Genomic DNA, 25,726 nt, shown 5'->3' with positions numbered 1-25,726 from the left:
CCAATTTATGTGTCTAATATGCAATTTTAAAAATTATGTGTTTGTTGTTGTATTCTTTTATGTTTAAAGTTAATCTCACATCATTTAGTGGGAGGAAAGACTTGATGCATTTTTACAATTGAACTACTGTAAAATAAGTTTATTTATCTTTCAATTTCTATAGCTGCTCACATCAGACAATGACTGTAGGTGACTTACAATTCAAAAAATATAATGCACTAAAACTAAAAACATTTTAAAACAATAAAAAAATGAAAAGATCCAAAATAAATATAGACAAATCCACAAATCAGTTAGTAGTTGAAGCATCAAAAATACCACAGCAAATATAAAAATTTTAATGTTCTTCTTAATGAATACCTAATAAATATTAAACTTCCTAAATCTGCTTATGAGAAGAAATTCCATATTTTGAGGTTATTGCCCGATTAACTTTCTCCATCACCATTAAACCTAATGCTTGTAACTTTCCCATTTCTCATATCAGGAGGTGAAGTTACAGAAGAAGTAATACCTGCCTCTGTTTGGTTCAGTAAAAACAATATAATTTTGTTAGAAATTGCCAGGAAAGAACCTATAGCTTTCCTATCACCTGCCTAATGTGACTGTACCCCAAAGCTGTTGGATTTTGTAATTTTAAGAGCCTTGAATAAATGCTTACTTAAGTGTCCATTTAAATATGACTAAATGATGTGCTTTTCCAGCATGACCACATTTTGAATAGGATTTTTTTTAAAAAAAACTGACCTGGTAAATTAAAGATGAATTAATTTTATCTGGTCTATTTTTGTTGCTGTTTCATGAGTTTATCATGTTCTGTTTTAAGTCTCTCTGCCTTCTAACTTTAACTTGGAGAATGTCAAAAAGACCTTTTGTAATTACTGGGGCATGATGGAAAGATGCAAATTCTGTTTTGTATTGATTTAATGCATTTACAGTCAAAGTGATCTCAGACAAAAATGTTCAGAATAATATATTAAAGAGAAATTTGAAAACCACTTTAAGAGTTTAAATCTTGTCACTTATTTTGTAGAACTGAACTTATATTACTTTCTTCAGGATTCTTAATGAGGCAGAACCTCTGCTTCTAAAACACTATCCCCTAGGCTAAGGCTGTTACTGTATGTCAGCAAAAGAAATGGAGCTATCAATTTGCCTGGTAATAGGTGCAACTTTAAATCCTTTCTTCCTCTTCTCTTTTAGAAAACATAAGGAAAGTTTGTTTTTAAAAAAACAGTTTTTATGGAAAAGCTTCCTCCTTCCATTATATATTCAAGATGGATAGTGATTAATATTTATATGTTACTTATGTGTAAAGGTGTAGGTTTATACATATGTTGTATATAGTATATTTAAATGTGTGTTATGTATGTATACCCCTTTATGGATTACTGCCTTGTCGTGGCGAAAGGGCTTGCGTAACTCAATGAAGCTATAAGCTATGCCGTGCAGGGCCACCCAAGATGGACAGGTTATAGCAGAGAGTTCTGACAAAATGTGATCCACTGGAGAAGGAAATGGCAAACCACTCCAGTATCTTTGCCATGAAAACCCCATGGACATTACTAAAAGGCAAAAAGATATGACGCTGGAAGATGAACCCCTCAGGTCAGAAGGTTTCCAATATGCTACTGGGGAAGAGCAGAGGGCTAGTACTAGTAGCGCCAGAAAGAATGAAGCGACTGGGCCAAAGCCGAAAGGACGCTCAGCTGTGGATATATCTGGTGGTGAAAGGAAAGTCCGATGCTGTAAAGATTTTTTCTCTATAGGAACCTGGAATGTAAGATCCATGAATCAAGGCAAGCTAGACATAGTCAAAAAAGAGATGACAAGACTGAACATCGACATCTTAGGAATCAGCGAACTAAAATGGACAGGAATAGGTGAATTTAACTCAGATGACCATCAGGTATACTACTGTGGGCAAGAATCCCTCAGAAGAAATGGAGTAGCCTTCATAGTCAATAAAAGAATAGGAAAAGCAATACTGGGATACAATACCCAAAATGACAGAATGATCTCAATTCGAATCCAAGGCAAACCATTCAATATCACAGTAGTCCAAATCTATGCCCAACCACTGGTGCTGAAGAGGATGAAATTGACCGGTTCTATGAAGCCCTACAGCACCTTATAGAATTAACACCAAAAAATGATGTCCTTATCATCATGGGGGATTGGAATGCTAAGGTAGAAGCCAAAAGATAACCGGAATAACAGGCAAGTTTGGCCTTGGAGTACAAAATGAAGCAGGGCACAGGCTAATAGAATTTTGTCAAGAGAATACGATGGTCATAACAAACACTCTTTTCCAACAACCCAAGAGACGGCTCTACACATGGACATCACCAGACGGTCAACATAGAAATCAGATTGACTATGTGCTCTGCAGCCAAAGATGGAGAAGCTCTATACAGTCAGTACAAACAAGACCAGGAGCTGACTGTGGCTCAGATCATGAGCTTCTCGTTGCAAAATTTAGGCTTAAATTGAAAAAAGTAGGGAAAAGCACTAGGCCACTCAGGTATGAACTAAATCATACTCCTGATGAATATACAGTAGAGGTGACAAATAGATTTAAGGAACTGGATCTGATAGACAGAGTGCCTGAAGAACTATGGATGGAAGTTCGCAACATTGTACAAGAGGTAGCAACTAAAACCATCCCAAAGAAAAAGAAATGCAAGAAAGCAAAATGGCTGTCTGAGGAAGCTTTGCAAATAGCTGAGGAAAGAAGGGAAATGAAAGGCAAAGGAGAAAGAGAAAGATAAACCCAATTGAATGCAAAATTCCAGAGAATAGCTAGAAGAGATAAGAATGCTTTCTTAAATGAACAATGCAAAGAAATAGAAGAAAACAACAGAATAGGGAGGACCAGAGATCTCTTCAAGAAAATTGGAGATATGAAGGGAACGTTTCATGCAAAGATGGCCATGATAAAGGACCAAAATGGCAGAGACCTAACAGAGGCAGAAGAGATTAAGAAGAGATGGCAAAACTACACAGAAGAACTATACAAGAATGAGCTTAACATCCAAGATAACCACAATGAGATGGTCACTGACCTCGAACCAGACATCCTAGAATGTGAAGTGAAATGGGCCTTAGAAAATCTTAGCAACAACAAAGCTAGTGGAGGTGACAGTATTCCAGCTGAGCTATTCAAAATCTTAAAAGACGATGCAGTAAAAGTGCTACACTCAATTTGCCAGCAAATTTGGAAAACTAAACAGTGGCCACAGGATTGGAAAAGGTCAGTTTACATTCCAATTCCAAAGAAAGGCAATGCCAAAGAATGTTCAAACTATCGCACCATTGCACTCATTTCACATTCTAGTAAAGTTATGTTTAAAATCCTACAAGCTAGACTCCAGCAGTATGTAGATTGAGAACTACCAGAAGTACAGGCAGGATTTCGAAGAGGCAGAGGAACTAGAGATCAAATTGCCAACATACGCTGGATCATGGAGAAAGCTAGGGAGTTCCAGAAAAACATCTACTTCTGCTTCAGTGACTATGCAAAAGCCTTTGATTGTGTGGATCACAACAAATTGTGGCAAGTTCTTAAAGAGATGGGAGTACCAGACCATCTCATTTGTCTCCTGAGAAACCTATATGCGGGTCAAGAAGCAACAGTGGGAACCGAACACGGAACCACTGATTGGTTCAAAATTGGAAAAGGAGTCCGGCAAGGCTGTATACTGTCGCCCTGCCTATTTAACGTATATGCAGAGCACATCCTGAGAAAGGCAGGGCTAGATGAATCAAAAGTTGGAATTAAGATTGCCGGGAGAAATATCAACAACCTAAGATATGCAGATGATACCACTCTGAGGGCAGAAAGTGAAGAGGAACTAAAGAGCCTCTTGATGCGGGTGAAGAAGGAGAGTGCAAAAGTTGGCTTGAAACTCAACATTAAGAAAACCAAAATCATGGCATCCGGCCCTCTCAATTCCTGGCAAATAGATGGGGAATAAATGGAGGTAGTGACAGATTTTATTTTTCTGGGCTTAAAGATCACCTCAGATGGGGACTGCAGCCAAGAAATTAAAAGACGCTTGCTCCTGGGGAGGAAAGCTATGGCAAATCTAGACAGCATACTAAAAAGCAGAGACATCACCCTGCCAACAAAAGTGCGTATAGTCCAGGCCATGGTTTTCCCAGTTGCAATGTATGGCTGTGAAAGTTGGACCATAAGAAAGGCTGAGCGCAAAAGAATTGAGGCTTTTGAACTATGGTGCTGGAGAAGACTCCTGCGAGTCCCTTGGACTGCAAGGCGTTCAAAACCGGTCAGTCCTAGAAGAGATCAACCCCGACTGCTCCTTAGAAGGCCAGATCCTGAAGTTGAAACTCAAGTACTTTGGCCACCTAATGAGAAGGAAGGATTCACTGGAGAAGAGCCTAATGCTGGGAAAGATTGAGGGCAATAGAAGAAGGGGACGACAGAGAATGAGATGGGTGGATGGAGTCACTGAAGCAGTAGGTGTGAATTTAAATGGACTCCAGAAGATGGTAGAGGATAGGAAGACCTGGAGGAACGTTGTCCATGGGGTCGCGATGAGTCGGACACGACTTCGCAATTAACAACAACAACAACATGTATGTGTACACTTTGAGAGCAAGCAACTAAATTTCATTTTTAATGTGTGCCATTGTGCCCACAGAAAAAAATGACAATAAAGGTTATCTATCTATCTATCTATCTATCTATCTATCTATCTATCTATCTATCTATCTATCTATCTATCTATCTATCTATCTGAATCCAGAGGGAATGACAACTGATTAAGGAAAAATGGAACAAAAAAAATTCAAACTGAGGAAAAGATTCAATTCCCTCTTTTCATCTACATTTTTTCCTAGGAACTATGCTAGAAACCATACTCTCCTAGCCAACTTTATGAAAGAGAAAAAGAACCTGTTTCACCTTTTTTATATACATATACATATTTTTGCTTTGAAATATTCCAGAAATCTAAACAATTAAGTAAATTATAATACTGTAAAATATTGCCTACATGAGTGTTGGAAAAAAGCTCAAAATGAGCAATGGGCTTTTTTTTGAATCCTGAGATTTTGATACATGCTTTAAAAACATCTCAGCAAAATTGATATGCATTAACCAAGGCAGATAAGAAGGTGCAAACAGCCCTAGCCTTTACATGCTTAACACATAATGTGCTTTATTTTTCTTTATAGTGTAAATGTTGGCCTGGTTTCCATATGAAGGAGGATGGCAAAACATGTGTAGACATTGATGAATGTTCATCTGGCTTTCCGTGCAGTCAGCAATGCATCAATACATATGGGACTTACAAATGCTTGTGTATGGATGGTTATGAAATGCAACCTAATGCTCAGCAAGGCTGCAAATCCCTTTCAGGTAAATCTTTTCAGCTACAAAACTATTAAAATCACAGTCCAATTAAGCATAAAAATAGGACTTCATTTTAGGGGGTTAAAATACTTATTTGCAACTATAGGTTTTAGCAAAATACATATGTAAAATGCAGCAATCGAATCACTTTACTACATCCCCTCTAATATAAACAGTACCATTTGTCAGCATGCTTTTGTATGTTCCTTGCCATCATTGCAAACAATGCAATTGTTTCAATACATGTTTGTCTTCATTGGGCAACAAAAAATTGTTCTGGATTGATTGTATTGGATTAACAAGGATATAATAAATTAGTTCTAGGTTCTTGATAGAGTTTGCAATATACTAGGTCAGTGGTGGTGAACCTATGGCATGGGGGCCAGAGGCTGCACTCAGAGCCCTCTCTGTGGGCACATGTGCCGTTGCCCCAGCCTTGCCTCCCCCATGACCCTCTCCTCACCAGCAGCCCTCCTGGAGAAACGTCGCCCCCGAGCATGGCCCATGCAGAGCAGTGCAGTTAAAGACATGGCAGCCAAGCAGCATAGACAAGACTCTGCCCTCATGTCCCATTGTGCACAGTTGATGCTGCGGGGTGCGGGCAGAGGATGTGGCTGCCATGGCACTGCTAGGCAATCTGCGGTGGGCCCTGGAGGCAGTGAGTGGCCCTGCGGGCAGGCGGGGTGGGGACGGAGTGGGGCAGGGCAAGGGGTGGAGCGGGGGTGGGGGCAGTTTTTGGGCACTCGGTCTCTAAAAGATTTGCCATCACTGTACTAGGTAATGGGTCAGATATTCCACCTGTACGTTTTTACATATGTATAAGCATAGTGCAGTAAGTAAGCTCTGTATCTTCCATCCAAATAAGCTGTTGGCTTATTTGAAAGCAAAGTTCTGCAAAAACTTGTCTCAGGTAATGGGATATAAGCAGTGGTGGGATTCAAATATGTGAACAACCGGTTCTCTGTGTGGATGCCGCTTCTGGAAGTCCATTCTGGGCCTAGGCAACAAAAAATTAGCTACTAGTTCTGCCGAAGTGGTGCGAACTGGCTGAATCCCACCACTGGATATAAGTGATGGTAAATAACATAACATTCCTTGTCCTTCTTTAATGAGTTGGTACCACTTAGCAAACTTACACCCCTGCTCTTTATCTTGTCTAAAATCCTTAAAAAACAAGTTAGTCCCTCAAAATGTATAGCAATTTGTGTCATTCAGAAGTTCTTGATCTAGCAAAAGTTGCGAGATTAATTTTTGATTTGGATTCATTCATTTGTTTTCATTGCATTGTTTATGAAAGCATTGTTTTCCTAAATAATTATCAGGCATAGGGGCTAACTTCCAATAATATTATTTCTTTCTTTACCCTTATGTTTACTGATGGAGGTGGAAAGGGGTGGGTGGGATTTTTTTTTCTTTGATTATAAAGCACATTAATAAATTAAAGAAATTTGCATTATTTATTTATGTATTTATTTCAGTTCATGTGTCTGTCCATCTCTAATTCATCACTTTGGGCAGCTAAGAACAGGAACAAAGTAAGGTGAACACAACGGGTAGAACTAGTATTGTGTTTCCCTGAAAGTAAGAATTACCCCGAAAATAAGCCCTAGCTTGATTTTTTGGGGGTAGGCCCAATTTAAGCCCTACCCCAAAAGTAAGCCATAGGTTTGGGGTGAGGTACACACCTAAAAATCAAGCTATGGCGGGGGTTGGAGGGTGGAGCTTACCATTGCAGCCAGGCCTCCCATGGATTGACACTCCTCTTCAGCCCACTTCTGCGGCCAAAGGAGCAGCTTCATTCTGCAGCTAACAATGGAGCTCTGGCCTGCATTTTGGAGAGAGACCTTTCTGGAAGGCCTCTGCAGCCGAGAATCAAGCTGGGCTGCAGAGGCCTTTCCAGAAGGCCTCTGATTGTAAAATGCAGGCCAAAGCTCCATTCTCAGCTGCAGAATGAAGCTGCTCCTTCGGCCGCAGAAGAAGTGGGCTGGCTGGTGGGGTTGTTGGTGCTGCCACCATGAGGTGAGTGGAGAAGACACCCCCCCCCCAAAATAAGAATTGGTGCCTCTTTTGGAGGCAAAAAAATAAAACAATAAAAAAGACTGGGTCTTATTTTCAGGGAAACATGGTAGTTACATATACATTCCAAAGTGTATTAACACTAAAAACTCCATATATTTTTTTCAGAACCACTGTAGTCAACACACACTATTTGTTGGAAATTAAAATATGCATTAATTTTGAATCAAATGATTCTAACTTTTTTATGTCAGGTATTACTTATTATCTATTTGTTCCTTGAAAGCCAAGCTGTGTTTATAAATTCATTTTGGAAGTGAAATCATAGAGTGTGTTAATACTTCCCCTGTTTCAAAGGCTATATTAAAGTACTCTAAAAAGGTGCTAATTAAATCTCCTGTTCAGCTTATGTCTAAAATTTGATCTTGTTTGAAGTATTATGCTTTTAATGTTTTTTATCTATAATAATGATAATAGCATACAGCACTTAATTTTTCACTGTTTATGTTTCAATTCCAAAGTTTCATAAATTAAGTAAAAAAAACTACCATTATTTTTTCATATAGATGAAGAGCCATTCTTAATTCTGGCTGATCATCATGAAATACGAAAAATTAGTACTGATGGATCCAACTATACTTCAATGAAACAGGTATTCTCTAAGTCACCCAAAGGATCCCTAGACAGTGTACAGAAATCATAAATCTTTTTATAAAGGTACAGTGACCAAAAGCAATACAGCATCATCATAAGGAAATGTCAGTGCAGAAGTGAATAAAAATATTTTAGATGGGCAACAGGATTAACTCTTTTCCTCAAAGGTTATATACTTAGCATATGAATATACATAGGGTGTACCACTGAAATCAATTCTGTGTGCATACTGCAATGAAAGTTAGTTGCCTATATAACTTGACAGGAGTTTCTTTAAGTTATTATGTTGGATTTTAATATACAAGTATTCTAATAATCAGAATTTTATGGACATAGGGAAATAAAACAATTTGTGATTTTTGGTTTTGAAATGTATTACATACATATTTAAATGCAATTTTTGCAGTATTTTTAAGATGACATTTGCAGGCTAATACAGAACAAAAGAGAAAAGAATTTTAAAGTAAATAACATAATGCTGTTGACCAAGAACATAGTGCTTTGCTCCCTTTTACTGAATGGATCTGTATTTATTTACTTTTGCTTAATCCTACCTGTTTGTTTCTTCAGTATTGTTTATCAGTATTTCGGATTTCAAATCACAGGTTTCTCTGTAATTATTTCTGAACACATTTTTGTGAAGAAAATGCTATCAACCTATTTTAAGTAACATGTGCAACTTGAATAGATTTGGTGGGGATCCTATAATCTAATCATGGTTATCTGCAGAAACTTATTGTTAATTATCTACTGTGCTTTAGAGATTGAGAAGAACAAAAAGAACAAAGATTTAACCACTAAGATCAAAATATTCTTCTACTCAATTATAACTTAATGTTATAATTACCGAATGTTACCTCCAAAAACTTGAAGAATTCTAAAGCAAGATAGAGTTTCTTTACACAGCCCACCTAATACGGTTATAGTTCAAGCAGTCAAAGTATATTATATTCTTGAAAAATTAAATGTGTTGGATCATGAATATATGTTACTAATATACTTCTCAAAGATAACAAATGATCCCTCCTTCAGTATATTTCATGCAGAATCACCACAATCCACCAACTTCATGGTAGCCTACTTTGCGGGGAATTTAAAATAGCATGAACAAATCTACTCCATATCAAATTGAAAATACCTGGAGTGGATGCTCCATCCTGGCTTGAAGATCAGTATCTGAACACAATGATAATAATAATAATTATAATGATAAAGTTGGAAGGGACCTTTGAGGTCATCTAGTCCAACCCCCTGCTCAGGCAGGAAACCCGATACCATTTTGGACAAATGGCTGTCCAATTTCTTCTTAAAAACTTCCAGTGTTGGCGCATTCACCGTTTCTGGAAGCAGGTTGTTCCACTGGTTAATTGTTCTAACTGTCAGGAAGTTTCTCCTTAGTTCTAGGTTGCTTCTCTCTTTGGTTAGTTTCCACCCATTGCTTCTTGTCCTGCCTTCAGGCGCTTTGGAAAATAGCTTGACTCCCTCTTCTTTGTGGCAACCCCTGAGATATTGGAACACTGCTATCATGTCCCCCCTCATCCTTCTCTTCGTTAAACTAGACATACCCAATTCCAGCAACCGTTCCTTATATGTTTTAGCCTCCAGTCCCCTAATCATCTTCGTTGCTCTTCTCTGTACTCTTTCTAGAGTCTCAACATCTTTTTTACATCATGGTGACCAAAACTGGATGCAGTATTCCAAGTGTGGCCTTACCAAGGCATTGTAAAGTGGTATTAATACTTCACGTGATCTTGATTCTATCCCTCTGTTAATGCAGCCCAGCACTGTGTTGGCTTTTTTGGCAGCTGCAGCACACTGCTGGCTCATATTTAAATGATTGTCCACTAGGACTCCGAAATCCCTCTCACAGTTACTACTATTGAGCAAGGTACCCCCTATACTATACCTGTACATTTGGTTTTTCTTGCCTAAATATAGAAACTTACCTTTTTCACCATTGAATTTAATTTTGTTAGATAGCGCCCAATGTTCAAGTCTATCCAGATCCTCCTGTATCCTAAGCCTGTCCTCTGGAGTGTTGGCTATTCCTGCCAGCTTGGTGTCATCTGTAAATTTGATGAGTTCCCCATCTATCCCCTCGTCCAGATCGTTGATGAAGATGTTGAAAAGCACTGGGCCCAGAACAGAGCCCTGGGGCACCCCACTACACACTTCCCTCCATGTACATGCAGTTCCATTGAGGACCACATGCTGAGTACGGCCAGTCAGCCAGCTACAGATCCATCTGGTGGTGATGCTGTCTAACCCACATTTTTCTATCTTCTCAAGTAGTAGGTTGTGGTCTACTTTGTCAAATGCCTTACTGAAGTCCAAGTAAATTATATCCACAGCATTCCTCTGGTCCACTAATTTTGTCACTTGGTCAAAGAATGCAATAAGATTTGTCTGGCATGATCTGTTTTTGACAAACCCATGTTGGCTTTTAGTAATGACTTTGTTTGCCTGTAGGTGTTCGCTGATTCGTTGTTTGATTATCTTTTCCAGAATCTTCCCAGATATTGAGGTCAGGCTGATAGGTCTGTAATTTCCTGGGTCCTTTTTTTTTCCTTTTTTGAAGATGGGAACTACATCAGCTCTTTTCCAGTCCTCTGGTAGTTCTCCAGTGCTCCAGGATCTTTGAAAAATATAGTTCAGTGGTTCTGAGATCATATCTGCCAGTTCCTTAAGAACCTTGGGGTGTAATCCATCTGGTCCTGGCGATTTGAACTCGTCTAGGCTGGACAGGTGTTCACTTACCATTTTCTTGCCTATCTTAACTTGTATTTCTATTCTGTTTTTTATGGCACTATTTTTGATAGTTGGTCTGTTTTTTCCCTTTGTGTAAAGATAAGTGCAAAAAAGGAGTTAAATAGTTCTGCTTTCTCCCTGTTGCTTGTCACCTTCTTGCCACTTTCACCCACTAATGGACCAATCGTTTCCTTCACTTTTTTCTTGTTTTTTACATGTTGAAAAACTTTTTTTGTTACTTCTGACTTTGGTTGCAAGCCTTAGTTCATTTTGAGTCTTAGCTTTCCTCACTTCGGCTTGGGCTATTTGCTGATATTCTGACTTAGTTATGTGTCCCTCTTTCCACTTTCTATACTTGTCCTTTTTATCTTTCAATTGATCAGAAAGTTCTTTATGCAGCCATGCTGGTTTCTTTTGAGAGCTGTTATTTTTCCTCTTTGTTGGTATTGTGCTAGACTGGGCCTTTATTATCTCACTTTTCAAAATTTCCCAAGCCTCTTGAGTTGTTTTCCCCTGGAAGATTCTTATCCATGGAATCCTTCCCAAACCCTCTCTAAGTTTATTGAAATTAGCTCTCTTGGTCCAAGTCTCTAGTCTGACTATGTTCTATTGCTTGTGCTTCCATAATGTTGAATTCCAATATTGCATGATCACTTCCTCCCAAGGTTCCTATGGCTTCAACACCTTCTATCATTTCATCTCTGTTAGTGAGAATTAGGTCCAAAATGGCTACTCCCCTAGTTCCCTTCTCAACTTTTTGGGAGACAAAGATGTCTGCTAGGTTTGTCAGGAATCTGTTTGATCTTCCACTTGGTGCAGAGTTTGTCTCCCAGTTGATGTCAGGGTAGTTAAACTCCCCCATTACTATTGTGATGTGCTTCCTACATACCTTATTTAGCTGACTAGCAAAAAATTCATCTATTTCCTGTGTTTGGTTGGGTGGCCTATAGTATACACCTATGGCAATGTCGTTCCCCCCCCTTTTTATATTGATTCATATGCATTCAGGACAGTTTTCATCATTGTTGTGCTCTATTTCTGTAGAGATGTAGTTATTTCTTATATAGAGAGCAACTCCACCTCCTTTTTTATTTGGTCTGTTTCTTTTAAATAATTTAAATCCCTCTAGCTATGTGTTCCATTTGTGGGTTTCGTCCCACCATTTTTCCGTTATGGCAACAATATATCTGCCCTCATTAACCTGAATTTCTAGTTCACCCTGTTTGCTATTCATACTCTGTGTATTTGTGTATAGATATTTGAGTACTTTATGACTGACCCTGTGTTTATTTCCTACATAACCTGTGTGGTGCCTGAGTTCCCCTAATGTCTTACCACTTATTTGGTTAGTGCACTTTGTGTGTCACTCGCTATTAAGAGCTTGATTTTGCTTGACAGCAAGGTTGATGTTCTTGTCCACACACACATCTATGTTACATGCACTGATAGCCCTATAATTTTCAGATTGCCGGGGACAGGGATGTTCTGTATCAGTTAGGTCACTGTCCCTGCTGTTTAGTTTAAATATTCAAGAAGTCTTTTTTTTAAAGTAGGCAGTTTGTAATGATATCTACAAAATCTCACCACCCCTGAAAATGAATAATATAGTAATTTGGCAGGAAAGATGTAATAAGCAAATTACTGCAATCTGTCATTTTAGCAACAGCATGTTTTGTATTTAAGGCTGGACAGTCTCCTATAGCAAGGAAATATAGATTTGCACTGACAAAAATATTTGTGATCTAAAATCACATCATTTTAGGTCATAATGTAACTTTTAACTTACCCTTAAAAACAATTATTAAAGTAATAACTGAGCATTATTCCCTTCCTAAAATTTTACGATGTTTCCTAGTGCTACCAATTAACCAAGGAATACTATTCTAAATTATTTTTGGGGAAGGAGAAAAACAGTAGAAGATGGAAGATGACTATGTCAGAAGGCCTCAAATTTTGATACTCCATGAATGACCCAGGAAGATTGTGGAACAAGAAGGCACTGTAATCTCATATTAAACCTGGGGACTTGTATTGTCCTATAAACTTCTCTGCAGCACTTTTAGCCAAACAATAGGAATTTATCATTTTCAGAAGCCTCTTAATATTAAGCAGAGCTCATGAGGTCACAGCTAAAACAAGCTTGGTATCTATTTTAAAGTATCTATTAATTTTAGTTTTACCCTACTGAATTTTTAGATTTATTTTTCTTTTAACCCTGTTTAGCTTTCATAGCCGCTTACTCTCTTCTTATTCATTTTTCTAAGGTTTTATCTCTTGAGAATTGATCTGTTTTATGTTTTCAGAAGTCAGCCATATTTAGGCTGCCATATGTAGTAATTAAAGGGATAAATTAAAGATAATAAATACTGCTTTTCAGAAGAAGATCCTTCACCCAGGAGTATTCAATTCATCATAGACCAGTTTAGACCAAGACATAAACCAGTACAAGCAGAGTACTCTGTGAATCTAAATAAATAATAAATAGAATAAAGTTTAAGAGAATGTTAAAATACATTTTTAAAACAAGATTATATTTATAAATGAGGTTCAGGATGCAACCTATATTAAATTATAATGTAGACAGTAAAAATACATTAAGTATACTAACATCCAAAATTACAAAAAAATGATAATATCTAGCATTTAAATGTATTACAATTAGTAGAATTTGATTAATGGAAAATTGTCCCATCATGTCCAACAGATCTTCCATGCTAATGCACAAAACCTAGCTATTTGCATTGTAAAAAAAAGATATGTCATCTATGAGCATCATTTGGGCATAGGCTTAATCTGAGTAACTAGGATATCATCAGAGATAAGATGATTTTGGTTTGGATGTCTCTATAAAAGGAGCAACAAAGAACTTGCTCTGTAATTTCCACCTCTCCAGAATCACAGGGGCAAAGCCTTTCAGCTTTTATATAATTTTCCATCTGCAGAGGGGACATCAGGCAAGAGAGAAAGCTTTCAGATGAGTGGGTATTTTTAGCTGTATAAGGCAGGCTGCAGTGACAATATATCTATTGTGTACTGGTGATAAGAATGCTGGGGCCTTCCCTAGATCTGTTTGCTGCTCTGTATCCTTTATCCTTTGCTTCAGGGTTTGTTTCACCTAATCATATTTCATCTTGAGAACCGAAGGGAGAGAGTAGTCTAGATTTAAAAGGTTAGATTTGATAGCCTTAATCCATGTGGATTGGTAGTCCTGAAAGCTAGACCTTGACAATAGAAGTTAACCTTTAATCAAAGATATATAGAGGAGAAACACTCTTGACTTCCGACCTCAGAAGGATGAAAGGCTGAGTCAACCTCAAGCTCATGAAGATCAAACTCCAGACTGTGGGCAGAGTTACCTGTAATACTGCATTCTAATTATTGAGCCACCAGGGCTCATATATAAGAAAACAAGGTCAATGTACCTGCGAATGTACATGGGAAGCTCATCATCATGGAGGTCAGAGAGCTTCCATTTTTAACACCTCATTAATTGTTATTCTCCTACAGATATTCTGTCTCACACCTATCAAAAATTGAGATGGTTGGAGAATAGATACTGGTAGTTATATTTGCTTATATCTTCTCCCATTGACTGGTATTGGAAACTTGGCAGTATATTTGAAGAGGACAACATTTTTTGTTGGTAAACCCCAAGTTGATTGTGAACATTTGGGAAAAATAGATATATTCCCCCTTTTAAGTATCTCCCTTCATTGTAGGAATAGTTATCTTAACTTTATTAATTTGTTTACAGCAATTGCTGAGGTTATTTTTTTCTCTTTTAGGGCCTGAATAATGTGATTTCAATAGACTTCGATTACAAAGAAGAGTTCATCTATTGGATTGATTCCAGCAGACCAAATGGAAGTAGGATTAACAGAATGAATCTGAATGGGAATGATGTCAAGGTGATTTGGAAGTAATCATGGATTTATAAATATTATGTGGGTCAGTAGCTAATGTCATTATGTAGAAAGTCATTTGGATACTGGCACAGCTTAAGCCAGTAAAATTGTTACCCATAAAAACAGATTTTGATCTATTAGTTTTATTGAGAATACATACATTGAAACTATGGAATAGATTAACCATGATTAAATTAAATCAATTGATATAGAGTGTAACTAAGTCTGGATTAAACATTTTTTCCCACTCTACAGATCAAGTGATATTAAATTGCACAACTGCAATTGTTTTCCTGGATGATAAATACTTAAGATTCAAATACCACTTAAAAAGCATATATTTTAGTCATATTTGTGCTAGTGAAATCTTTAAGAATTTGCAGCTGCTCACACTATTCATTTATTAAATTTACATGTCAACCATCTCATAGTTTGAGGCAACTCTGAGCAGATTATATACATGTGTGATTGGCTTAGTCAATATGTATTTTCTTTAATTAATCAAAATATTAAACAATTGATACATAACATTATAAAACATGTAGCTTATTCAGAATATGGCATATTTCATAATATCTGTGACATTTGAACTTCTAACTTATTTAAGAATTCTTGGTAATGATTCCCTGTTCTTTTGCTTTTTTATTTCTAGACTTAATTTAGATTGTTTGCCAGATGAAGTTTGTTTTTTTTAATCACAGTAGAAACTGGTATCCAGGTGTATTCATATTTCAAATCAAAATTCATTTTGAACTATGATTTAATTAATGCCTGTATGCACAATGATGAGATAAAAAATAATAGCATATTATGGAAAGTGAAATGAAATACAAAATCTATCTGTTGTCTGATTTAAACTATCAGATAGATTGAGTTAAATGAAGAATATATTGATTACAATGAACAAAAATAAAAAATAAATGGGGAATACTCTCATATCTATTAAAGAAAGAATATACCTTCCATTTGTTTATACAGGATTTTTTTTGTACTTCATATTTATGCAACTTTTCATTCAAAACCATTTGTGTTATTTTTATAGATTTCCCATCCTACTCAAAGTTAGACTTGTTAATCAGAGTTCTCAAGAAACCTAATTCATGCCAAGGTTTTTCAATGGATACCAGAATTGAGATCACCATTATGTCAATCCATAACTACACTTTTCTAGTTTTGGAGCTGTCACAAATCCATTTTCTTATTTTTGCACAATAGTTTTAGTTTTATTCACTAAACTATTAGTGAATTTTGCCTAGGAAGTTTTGTTGCTGTATAAGAAAAAAAGCAAACTTTTAATATCTCAGAGTAGATACGTGACCATATAAATTAGATGAATGGACAGATAAATATTTCATCCAGATTCATTTTTATCTTACATTTCCTATAATCTGAAAGATTATACTACTATTTTTCCATGCACAAAGAAAATGCTGAATATGTAGTTATAGCAGCAGCCAATGAGGTGGCTTGACAAAACTGTCCATAGTAGCTTCATAACTAAAATGGGGCTGCCTACCTTAACCTTTAGAAGCTGGAATTGGTGAAGATGGAAGAAACAGTGCAACCAGTGCCATCTAGGTGCAGTTGTCACTTGGATTGCTTTGGGTGATGGCTTTTTGTTACCACTGCATCAGCCCATTTTGCTCTTGTTTAGAAGAGTAAATCTTGGAAGTTTCTGATAGTTATCTCTGATATTTTCACTTCATAAATCATTGCTGACTGCTGTTGTGTGTTGAAGAAAAGCAGGTAACTATGTTGTGTATTTGGATGTGAAGAAACCTCTAAGAATATGAGATGGGATGGGATTCTGCACATCAGAGAAAGAATTCATTGGGATATGTCTAAAGTGAATCTTTAGAGTGCAGTAATTATGAGCCAATTTGGTGTAGTGGTTAAGGCATAAATTCTGAAACCAAGAGACTCTGAGATTTTATCCTGTCTTAGCCACAAAGCCAGCTGGATAACATTGAGTCAGTCATTTTCACTCAGCCCTGAGAAGGAGGTAATGAAAAAGCTTGCCAAGAAAACTTGCAGGAACTTTTAATGAAAGAAAAAAAATAGTAAAACAGGAATAAAATTACTATATAATGCTGTCTCTTGTTGTTGGTTAATTGTAGTATGTTATAAGAATTAATATATTTTCTTTCAAATATTTTTCAGAATTAAGAACCTTCCAATTATATTAATTGTATTTGCCAGTGTAGTATAATTATTTACTTTTATCTCAGGAAAATGAAAATGGACTTTCCACCATTTTTTTCTGTATGTTCTGCTACTTATACAGTTTTCATTTCTCTAGGTAGTTCATAACACAGCTGTTCCTAATGCATTAGCAGTTGACTGGGTTGGAAAGAATCTCTATTGGTCTGACACAGAAAAAAGGATGATTGAAGTATCCAAAATCAATGGCTTATATCCCACTGTTCTTGTGAGCAAAAGGGTGAAGTTTCCTAGAGATCTCTCTTTAGATCCTCAAATTGGGTATGGAGTTATCATACAAATTAATAGCACAATTGATTGTTGAGTATATCCTTCTCAACAAAAGTAATGTTTAACGGGAAACATTTTTGGAGTTAATGTAACTGGACTTAATGAAAGATAATGGAAATAATTGTTATATCTAATATTTGAAAATTTCAGGTTGTTTCCAAACAATAATCACAAATTTGTCTAGCATAAATTTGAGCAATAATTTTGACAGCTAATAATAGGTGAATTAATTCAGCTGAATGAATTTTTTTATATTATTTAAAAGCCATTAATCACTATACATCGCAATTAAAATTCCACAATTAAAATTCTGACAGTGGATTATGTACAGGTATCCAATGGAAATCACAATAATGTCAAATAATGCTGTGTACATGATGTCATACAAAAGGAATGAATTATATACAATATTATTGTAATACAATATATATATATATATATATATATATATATATATATATATATATATATATAATTCATGCTGATAGTGTCAAGATGCATGTGATATCCCTTGTCCCTTTCAGTTACCCATTATTTTATTAGCTGTTCCATAGAAGTATGCCAGGCTAAAGCCTGGAAATCTGACAATGCAAGAATGGTCAGCCCAAAGAATTGGTGCTTATAAGCATTTGTTGAATTCATCTTTCATTAGATTGAAATCTAAACTCAAGACACCTTCTTGGTCCATCCCCAGATGTTTCACGAGGAAGAACCAACAAAACCTTAATGAACACCCTTTTGTTTTAGACCCTCAGTTGTATACTGAAGCCCTGTGACCAATACAATTTTCTTCATGTGATCTCTTAACCATGTTGATTGTCTTTTTTCTGACAAATATTTACTTTATTAATATCTTAAAATTTAGCAATCGGAAACCATACATAACTTCTATTACAGAAAGTGCATAGAAAATTGGGAACCCAGGAACATCTAATAGTACTCATGAGAAACTTACATACAGGTCAGGAAGTATGGACAGAACATGGTGAAAGGTTGGCAAAAGTGTTAGACGAGGTTGCATCTTCTCCCCTTATTTATTCATTCTATATGTTATATATATATATATATATATATATATATATATATATATATATATATATATATATGCATACATACATACATACATGTTTTCTGAGGTTTTTGCGGGTGTTTGTATGTAGGTCTTTGTTTATTCGGGTTTTCTCCCGCGTCAAATTGAAAGTGTCTTGGTGACGTTTCGATGAAGTCTCATTTGTCAACTTCAGGCTGGTGTTTTCGGCTTCGTGCTTCTAGGACGCTTCTAGTACAAAGCCGAAAACACCAGCCTGAAGATGACGAATGAGACTTCGTCGAAACGTCACCAAGACACTTCCAATTTGACGTGGGAGAAAACCCAAATAACCAAAGACCTACACACACACACACATATATATATATATGTAGGTCTTTGGTTGTTCGGGTTTTCTCCCGCGTAAAATTGGAAGTGTCTTGGCGACGTTTCAACGAAGTCCCATTCATCATCTTCAGGCTGGTGTTTTCAGCTTCGTGCTTCGAGCACGAAGCTGAAAACACCAGCCTGAAGATGACGAATGGGACTTCGTCGAAACGTCGCCAAGACACTTCCAATTTTACGCAGGAGAAAACCCGAACAACCAAAGACCTACATACAAACACCCGCGAAAACCTCAGAAAACATATATATATATATTGGAAGATGAATAAGGTCATAATTCTGACCTTAAGGTTTTGACCAACCTTAAGCCCATTATCAATTCTTTTGAGAGAGAATAGTCTTTGAATTGTGAATTAGCAGCTATCAACGTAGCTCCTTGATAGTGAACAATATGATACTTAAAAATAAATGCTATATACAACTTTGTAAATTGTAACATTTCCAATTATACTATTACTATGATTATGTTACATTGTAACACCATATTTATGAATTTTATTTCCTAGGTATTTGTACTGGATTGATTGCTGTGAATATCCTCATATTGGTCGAGTTGGCATGGATGGCTCTAATCAGACAGTTGTGATAGAAACACAGATATCTAGACCCATGGCTCTTACAATAGACTATGTCAACAGAAGATTTTACTGGGCTGATGAAAATCATATTGAATTTGCTAATATGGATGGCACCCGCAGAAATAAAGGTTAGTTACACTCCAAGAAACTGTTACAGCCTGTTCTTTTGCCAAATTTGTTGTATTCAAAAACTATTATTTTATAATCTACATTTTCTAAAACAATACAAATACCTAAAGTCAGGTCCCATAGACAATTTATTCCATAAATTATATTAAAAGATCAAATTGCTTGTCATTTTCTGCTAAACACTTCCTTACTTGTTTGTTGCATGATCTTTGGACATTCCTGTACATGAATATTTTATGTGGAAAAAATAAATAATAAAACATACTGTGTTTGGCCTATGCTGTTTGACTTTGGATACACATTGTATATGAAGAAGCTAAGGACAATATATATGCATAGTATGAAAAGCACTTCCCTTTGTAACTTTTTAAAACAAGTCATGCTTGAATTCATTGTCCTAAGTTTTTGCTGTTTAATAAATTGATGCTTTCATTTTCAACATGGTGTTATTTAAAAGTGATACATTTACATGGAAATAGTTAATCAATAAAACTTCATTTCAACTTATGCTATTCATGTCATATGTCAAAATTCTACATTTAAACAATACCAGTTCATTCCTTTGGCACTAAATTGTCACACTATGGCAGGGGTGTCAAACTTGCACCATCACATGATGTGTCGCGACGTATCACAACTTTTTTGCCATTGCCGGCAATAGGGTGGGCATGGTTTCGCTATGATGCATCCGGCCCATGGGCTGGCAGTTTGACACCCCTGCACTATGGCAATTATATCAAAATAAGGACAAGGGAGAGAGAGAGAAGCTTTCATTGTTTATGTAATGCAGATCTGTGGGATGACACAAAGGGGAATATTGGATTCAATGATTATCCTACAAATCCAGGGCTTTTTTTGTAATAGAAGGCCCAGAATGGAGTTCTGGCACTTTTTTTGGATGGAACCTTGTAGGGTAGGCAAGGCGGGTTGTACGACATGTGTGAGTTCCAGCCCTTTTTTTGTGTGTGTACAAAAAAAGCACTGTACAAATCACATTACCATCAATTGTCCCAATCACATGATATGATTTTATGAGATAAATCTTTAGTTTTAACATTAATTCCACCTCTGTGTTTTCAAATCTCTTATCAACTGATTTCGTTTTATTGAAAAAAAGACCTCTCTCTTTCTCTTCTGTTCAATAACATTTGTATATTCATATTCATTACATAATTCCTTATGACAAAAATGCCTTTAATTGTAGACAGAGTTTGAATTTGATAATGATTTTTAAAATTCTAAATTGCTTGATCCAGGAAACTGGAGGGATTATTACTTTCATACTGCTATGAGGATAATTATTATACAATAACACAATAGAGTAGTCCTTCATCCTGTTATCACCTTGCTGCCCAGGATTGTTTGCTTTGATTTCTGCCAAATTTTTTCTCTATCTCTTGTGAGACGATGTTTTAAAATATATCCTCCACATATTTTGTTGAATTTGACTTTCTACCAATTCTTTTCAATATTTTCCCTATGGCTTTGTAGTAAGTTTACTGAGGAATCTTCTTAGTTTACATCACTTGAACGTCTGTTTTAAAGTATTGTCAGATTTTGGATAATTCTTTATTCTCAGAAGTTACTTAGAGGAAAGTTAGGAACTTCAGAAGGAAATATGGGTTGAAGATATCTAGAGAGGAAATGCAGGAAGGTGAGAATGGTAATTCAGCAAATGGAGAAAGTGTCGCAAAGTATTCAGTGAAGAGAAAACTGAAAGAATAACAACAAAAGGCTTTCTATATAAGACAGAGACTAAAAGACATATAATCTGCTAACCAAGATAAATACATAGTTACAGTGATTGTGAAGCAACTTCAGAAATAATGGCAAGGCCTCCAAATAAGGGTAGTTTTTGCAATAAAAACATTTTAACTATCAGTCTTTCTCAAAACTCAGCACTAATGTTATTATATTCTATTGCAGTTCCTAATCAACATGTTCTAGGCGTGATTGCTCTAACATTATTTGAAGACTATATATACTGGACAGATGGAAAAACCAAGACTGTCAATCGTGCCCACAAAATCTCTGGAGCAGATAAAGTAACACTGATTAACTCATGGCATACCATAACTGATATTCAAGTTTATCATTCATTTAGGCAACCTAATGGTAAGAACTGATCTTTTAAAATTACATATTCATTCAAGCAAATGCCTCTTTCTCTGTTACCAGACTTTTTACTGAATTTTGCTTAGCAATAACCATGAACTATTTAGAGTGTTTAAGATTATTAGAAAAGTAAAATAGACATAAGAGAACTGGCTATTCTTCAAAATACCTGTTACAACTGAATACGGTAAATCACAGATACAGCCTTTAATAACTTACTGAGCTTCCTCCATTTTTCCTAGTTCTTGTAACGGATGTGGATAGAAATGAAAACAGCATTTCTAATATTGGTATAATGATCAGATTCCTCCTGGGTCAAAAATATCCTCCAAATTAGTTTCACTGGACAACTAGAAATGCACTGATAGCAATAGTACTTAGCAGTGCTTTATAGCCCTCTCTAACTGGTTACCAAGTCAGTATATTGCCCCCATCAATCTCGGTCCTCATTTTATCGATCTTGGAAGCATGGAAGGCTGAGTTAACCTTGAGCTGGTGAGGATCAACCCCCTGGCTGTCGGCAGAATTAGCCTCCAATACTGCATTCTAACCATTGTGCCACCACAGCCATAGTGTAGCATTCGCCTTAACTCAAATTTAGAACTTTCTTTAGCTCAGTTCATACGATATATTCTGTGCAGAATTCAACATGACGAATAGTGAGTGTTATCTTTCTCTTTCTGCTATACCAATAATAATATTGCGAAGCCAATCTTCAAAAGTAAAGACATATTTTCTGGAGCAGGGAGACTTTGCATATAGTGTGTAAGGTGGAAACCTACACTTAACAATGTCTGCACTGCAGAAATTCTTTCCATGGAGGTTTCATTGGGACTTGAATAAAGTAGTTTGTGCACACAGCTCCTTTTTTGTGTTTATATGAGAAGATATCTAATACAGCTCTTATTATTGGTCAATTGTTTGAATTAGTTTTATAGAATATGAAATGATTTTATGTCATATAAACTATCTTTTATAGAAAAGTAGTAACAATTCAATTTTCATAATTTATTATTCTAACTTATCTTTTAAAATAATATTTCTAAAATTTATGTTTCAAACATGTTAGAGGTATTTTTAAACTGGAAGATATTACAGGTTTAGAATTAGTTTTACTTCAGTTTTATGGGCATGTTTTAACTGTTATATGTTTGTATTTCTAGTGGCTAAACATACATGTACATTACATAATGGTGGCTGTAGTCATCTGTGCCTTCTTGCCCCAAATAAAACTCACACTTGTGCCTGTCCTACCAATTTTTACCTCGCATCAGATAATAAGACCTGCTTATCAAATTGCACAGCCAGTCAAGTATGTATATTGTTTGGAATGGAAGTTTTTTAAAAAATATTTTCAGTATCTCCTTTTAAGTATATTTACATATTTTGAGATATGTGCTACTGCTATAAAAATTGTAACAGTATGCTGTATATTTAATTCTCAGAAGCATTTATTTTGTAAGTGTGGATATTATTGTAGCAAATACAATAGATTTATATACATGAAAGAATGAGACTTTTTGAAGTAGTTTATAATAATCAGTATATCAGATTCCAGTTACTGACTTTTTATTCTACACACACACACATACACGCATGCACACCACACACATACCTATACATCTTTATAAGTTGTATATCTATTTTAAAACCTTTTCTATTACATTTTTCTCCTTTAGTTCCGCTGTAGGACAGACAAATGTATTCCATTTTGGTGGAAATGTGACACTGTGGATGATTGTGGAGATGGATCAGATGAACCTGAAGAATGTCGTAAGTATAAATGAATACAATATTTTAGGAATACTATTCTTCAAACTTATTAATCATAGTGTAAAAGTGATAAAGATAGAACTGCTGAAAGTCATTTTTTCATACTGTATATTACATTTGAAAATGAGAAACATTACTGCATAATAAAAAATATGGTACCTTAATTCTTACAGTGATCAAACTTTTTCTAAGTGTAGGATTTTCAATTGGACTTTAGAAATTAGATTTTCTAGTGCTCCTTTATATGTATTAAATCTGCAATTAATAATACAAAAGAGATTTATTAGGCTTTTGCCAATCACTTTTAGAATGTATGGTTGCTCTCCATCTTCTCTAGTGTGGCAGAAGTATGGTGAAATCAGCTGACCATTTGATAATTTCACAATATTCTCCTTTCAGCATTCAGAATGTGTGAAGTAAACAATGCTGTTAGAAAACAACAACGCATGTGTCATATTTTTTATTTATTTGTACACAGATATTTCCTTTACATCTAAGGTGATATATACATAGTTTGTCATCCAATCTTTTTCACACAGCAACAGCATAAGATATTAATAGATCTGTCTATGGAGATTCTCAGTCATCCAAATCAAGGTTGTCCCAAAGGTGCTTTTTTTCAAAAGGCAACTGGACTTTGTTTTCCTTGAAGAAGTTTTACTTCTCATCAAAGAAAGCTTCTTCAGTTTAACAGGTCCAAAATCAGCACCAGATATAAAGATTGAATCAAAAATTAATTCAGGCTTTTTTATTTTTAGTCCAAACAGTCTAAGTATTAGGCTGCACTAATCATGTTATGCCAGATTTGCTAGGACTATAAGTCACCCGTATCCAACAGAATCTTCTAAAGTTTTAGCAAAATACAAATAAATATATTGAGATAACATGTCGTCACCAGACCAATGAACAATTCCCCAACCTCATCGATTATTTTGAAGCAAGTGAAGAATATTCTCAAAGAAATAGGAACCCAAAACAAGGATACCTGTTCTCTCTTTTTTTTATATTTTATTGTAGAAATATTTTGGGGGAAATAAAAATGTTCATCTATATTAATGCTGATGAAATATATAACATACAGAAAGAAACCAGAAAGGTAATTATGCTTTTAATAGTTTGTCCCAGCAGGTATTAGAACAATTAAACTTTCTGATTCCTGCCACTTTATGCCTCTTCAAAAGAACAGCAATTTGCTTTTGGAAAACAACATATATCTTCTCTGGCTTAGATGGGGTGATAGACACTTACAACAGCATTACTTTTATTTGATTATTTTAAGCCTGATGGTCTCTATAGCATTGCCAGACTCATTTATTTGGATATAAGAGCAACATGATTTCTCTTGTTTCTGTTCCTTTTTACCATACATTTTTTTCACTTGCTATATATATATCAATCACGAGAGTCATCCCATCAGGTCTCCAATATGTCTTTTAAATTATATCTGGCTCTTTCAATTAATAGCTTAGGGGGCTCATCTGGTTTATTCCCTGAGTATTTTACTCTGAGCATGACTATATTCACAATAAAGGTCATGAAATATATCAACCATTTTTTTTCAGATTTTACTATGCAGAAATCTTTACTTGAGGTTTCTCCTTTAGGATTTTCATTTTCACTTCCTCCCCCTACCCGCTCCTGCAAGCCGTCCCCCCAAACATTCCTTATAAAGCTATTCTAATCAAGCTTTTCATGTTTTGGTCAAATACATTTTTGTAAGTTCTTGTGAGATGCCAGTCAATCTGTCTTGTAGGTAATTCAGATGATTGTCCCAGAAAGCAAAATCTCTTCAGCAAAATTTGAAAGTTAGAAATTGATCTGCTATATTCATCTTTCCTCTTCTATGGATTGGAAAAAATGAATAAGAATATTAGCTAAGGACACGGCAATTTTAATATTTTTCCCCTGAGGTCTTTTTCAAAATCCATAGCGATATGGTTGAATCACTTCCCTGCAGTATTCTATGTCCCATGGCTATTAGCAGGAAGGCACTTGCTAACTTGGAAGGTGTTCTGTTATGTCCTGATCCTTGGCCCTGAAAGACAACAAACTAATAGATTTATGTCAGTGTGTATTTGTGTCAGTTGCTGATACTAGTGAGTCAACAGCTACATTGGCTTTTCTCTTTGTCTTCTTGTAGAGTAACAGTTGCATTATGTATGCCGCAAGGAATCTACTCTCTTACAGTGCTTCTATTTCCTATTTTGAACACTCAGAGCCTGTTTTCTTTCAAAGGACCTGAAAACTACTTCTGAGTTCCAGTGAGACAGAACCTGATTTGTGTCGCTTACTTCTGATCTTTACTCTCATCCATTGGGCTTACTCCTCCATTTGACAGTATTCCTTATGGAGAGTTTTTGTTACTGTCAGGTTCTGTTGTAATGCTTCCTTTCTTTGAACTGATAAATCCTTCTTTCTTACCAGTTGAAGTGTGGCCATTGAGTGTAGGCTCATTCTCTAGCTTTTTTTCAGGGCTGTATAAAGTATGCAACTTCTTTTCAGGCAGAAA

At 35.8% G+C, this 25,726-nt stretch overlaps 1 protein-coding gene across 1 annotated transcript in view; it reads left to right on the top strand.

Annotated features, from left to right (window-relative positions):
* The window catches only part of LOC120314353 (low-density lipoprotein receptor-related protein 1B-like), a gene marked incomplete at its 5' end in the record, with an annotated part of 153,267 nt that overhangs the window by 23,252 nt on the left and 104,289 nt on the right, over nt 1-25,726 (top strand). Inside the window, 8 exons of the mRNA XM_039357365.1 lie at nt 5,200-5,383; nt 7,960-8,045; nt 14,581-14,703; nt 17,000-17,181; nt 19,129-19,328; nt 21,256-21,444; nt 22,608-22,756; nt 23,124-23,217. Coding sequence (XP_039213299.1) covers nt 5,200-5,383; nt 7,960-8,045; nt 14,581-14,703; nt 17,000-17,181; nt 19,129-19,328; nt 21,256-21,444; nt 22,608-22,756; nt 23,124-23,217 — 1,207 coding nt within the window. The remainder of the gene's footprint in view (nt 1-5,199; nt 5,384-7,959; nt 8,046-14,580; nt 14,704-16,999; nt 17,182-19,128; nt 19,329-21,255; nt 21,445-22,607; nt 22,757-23,123; nt 23,218-25,726) is intronic.

This window comes from Crotalus tigris, unplaced genomic scaffold, assembly GCF_016545835.1.
Source record: "Crotalus tigris isolate CLP2741 ecotype Arizona unplaced genomic scaffold, ASM1654583v1 scf7180000018897.258386, whole genome shotgun sequence".
In the NCBI taxonomy this organism is placed as follows: domain Eukaryota; kingdom Metazoa; phylum Chordata; class Lepidosauria; order Squamata; family Viperidae; genus Crotalus; species Crotalus tigris.
The sequence above is the reverse complement of the archived record's forward strand: the minus strand, read 5'-3'. Positions and strand labels throughout refer to the sequence as shown.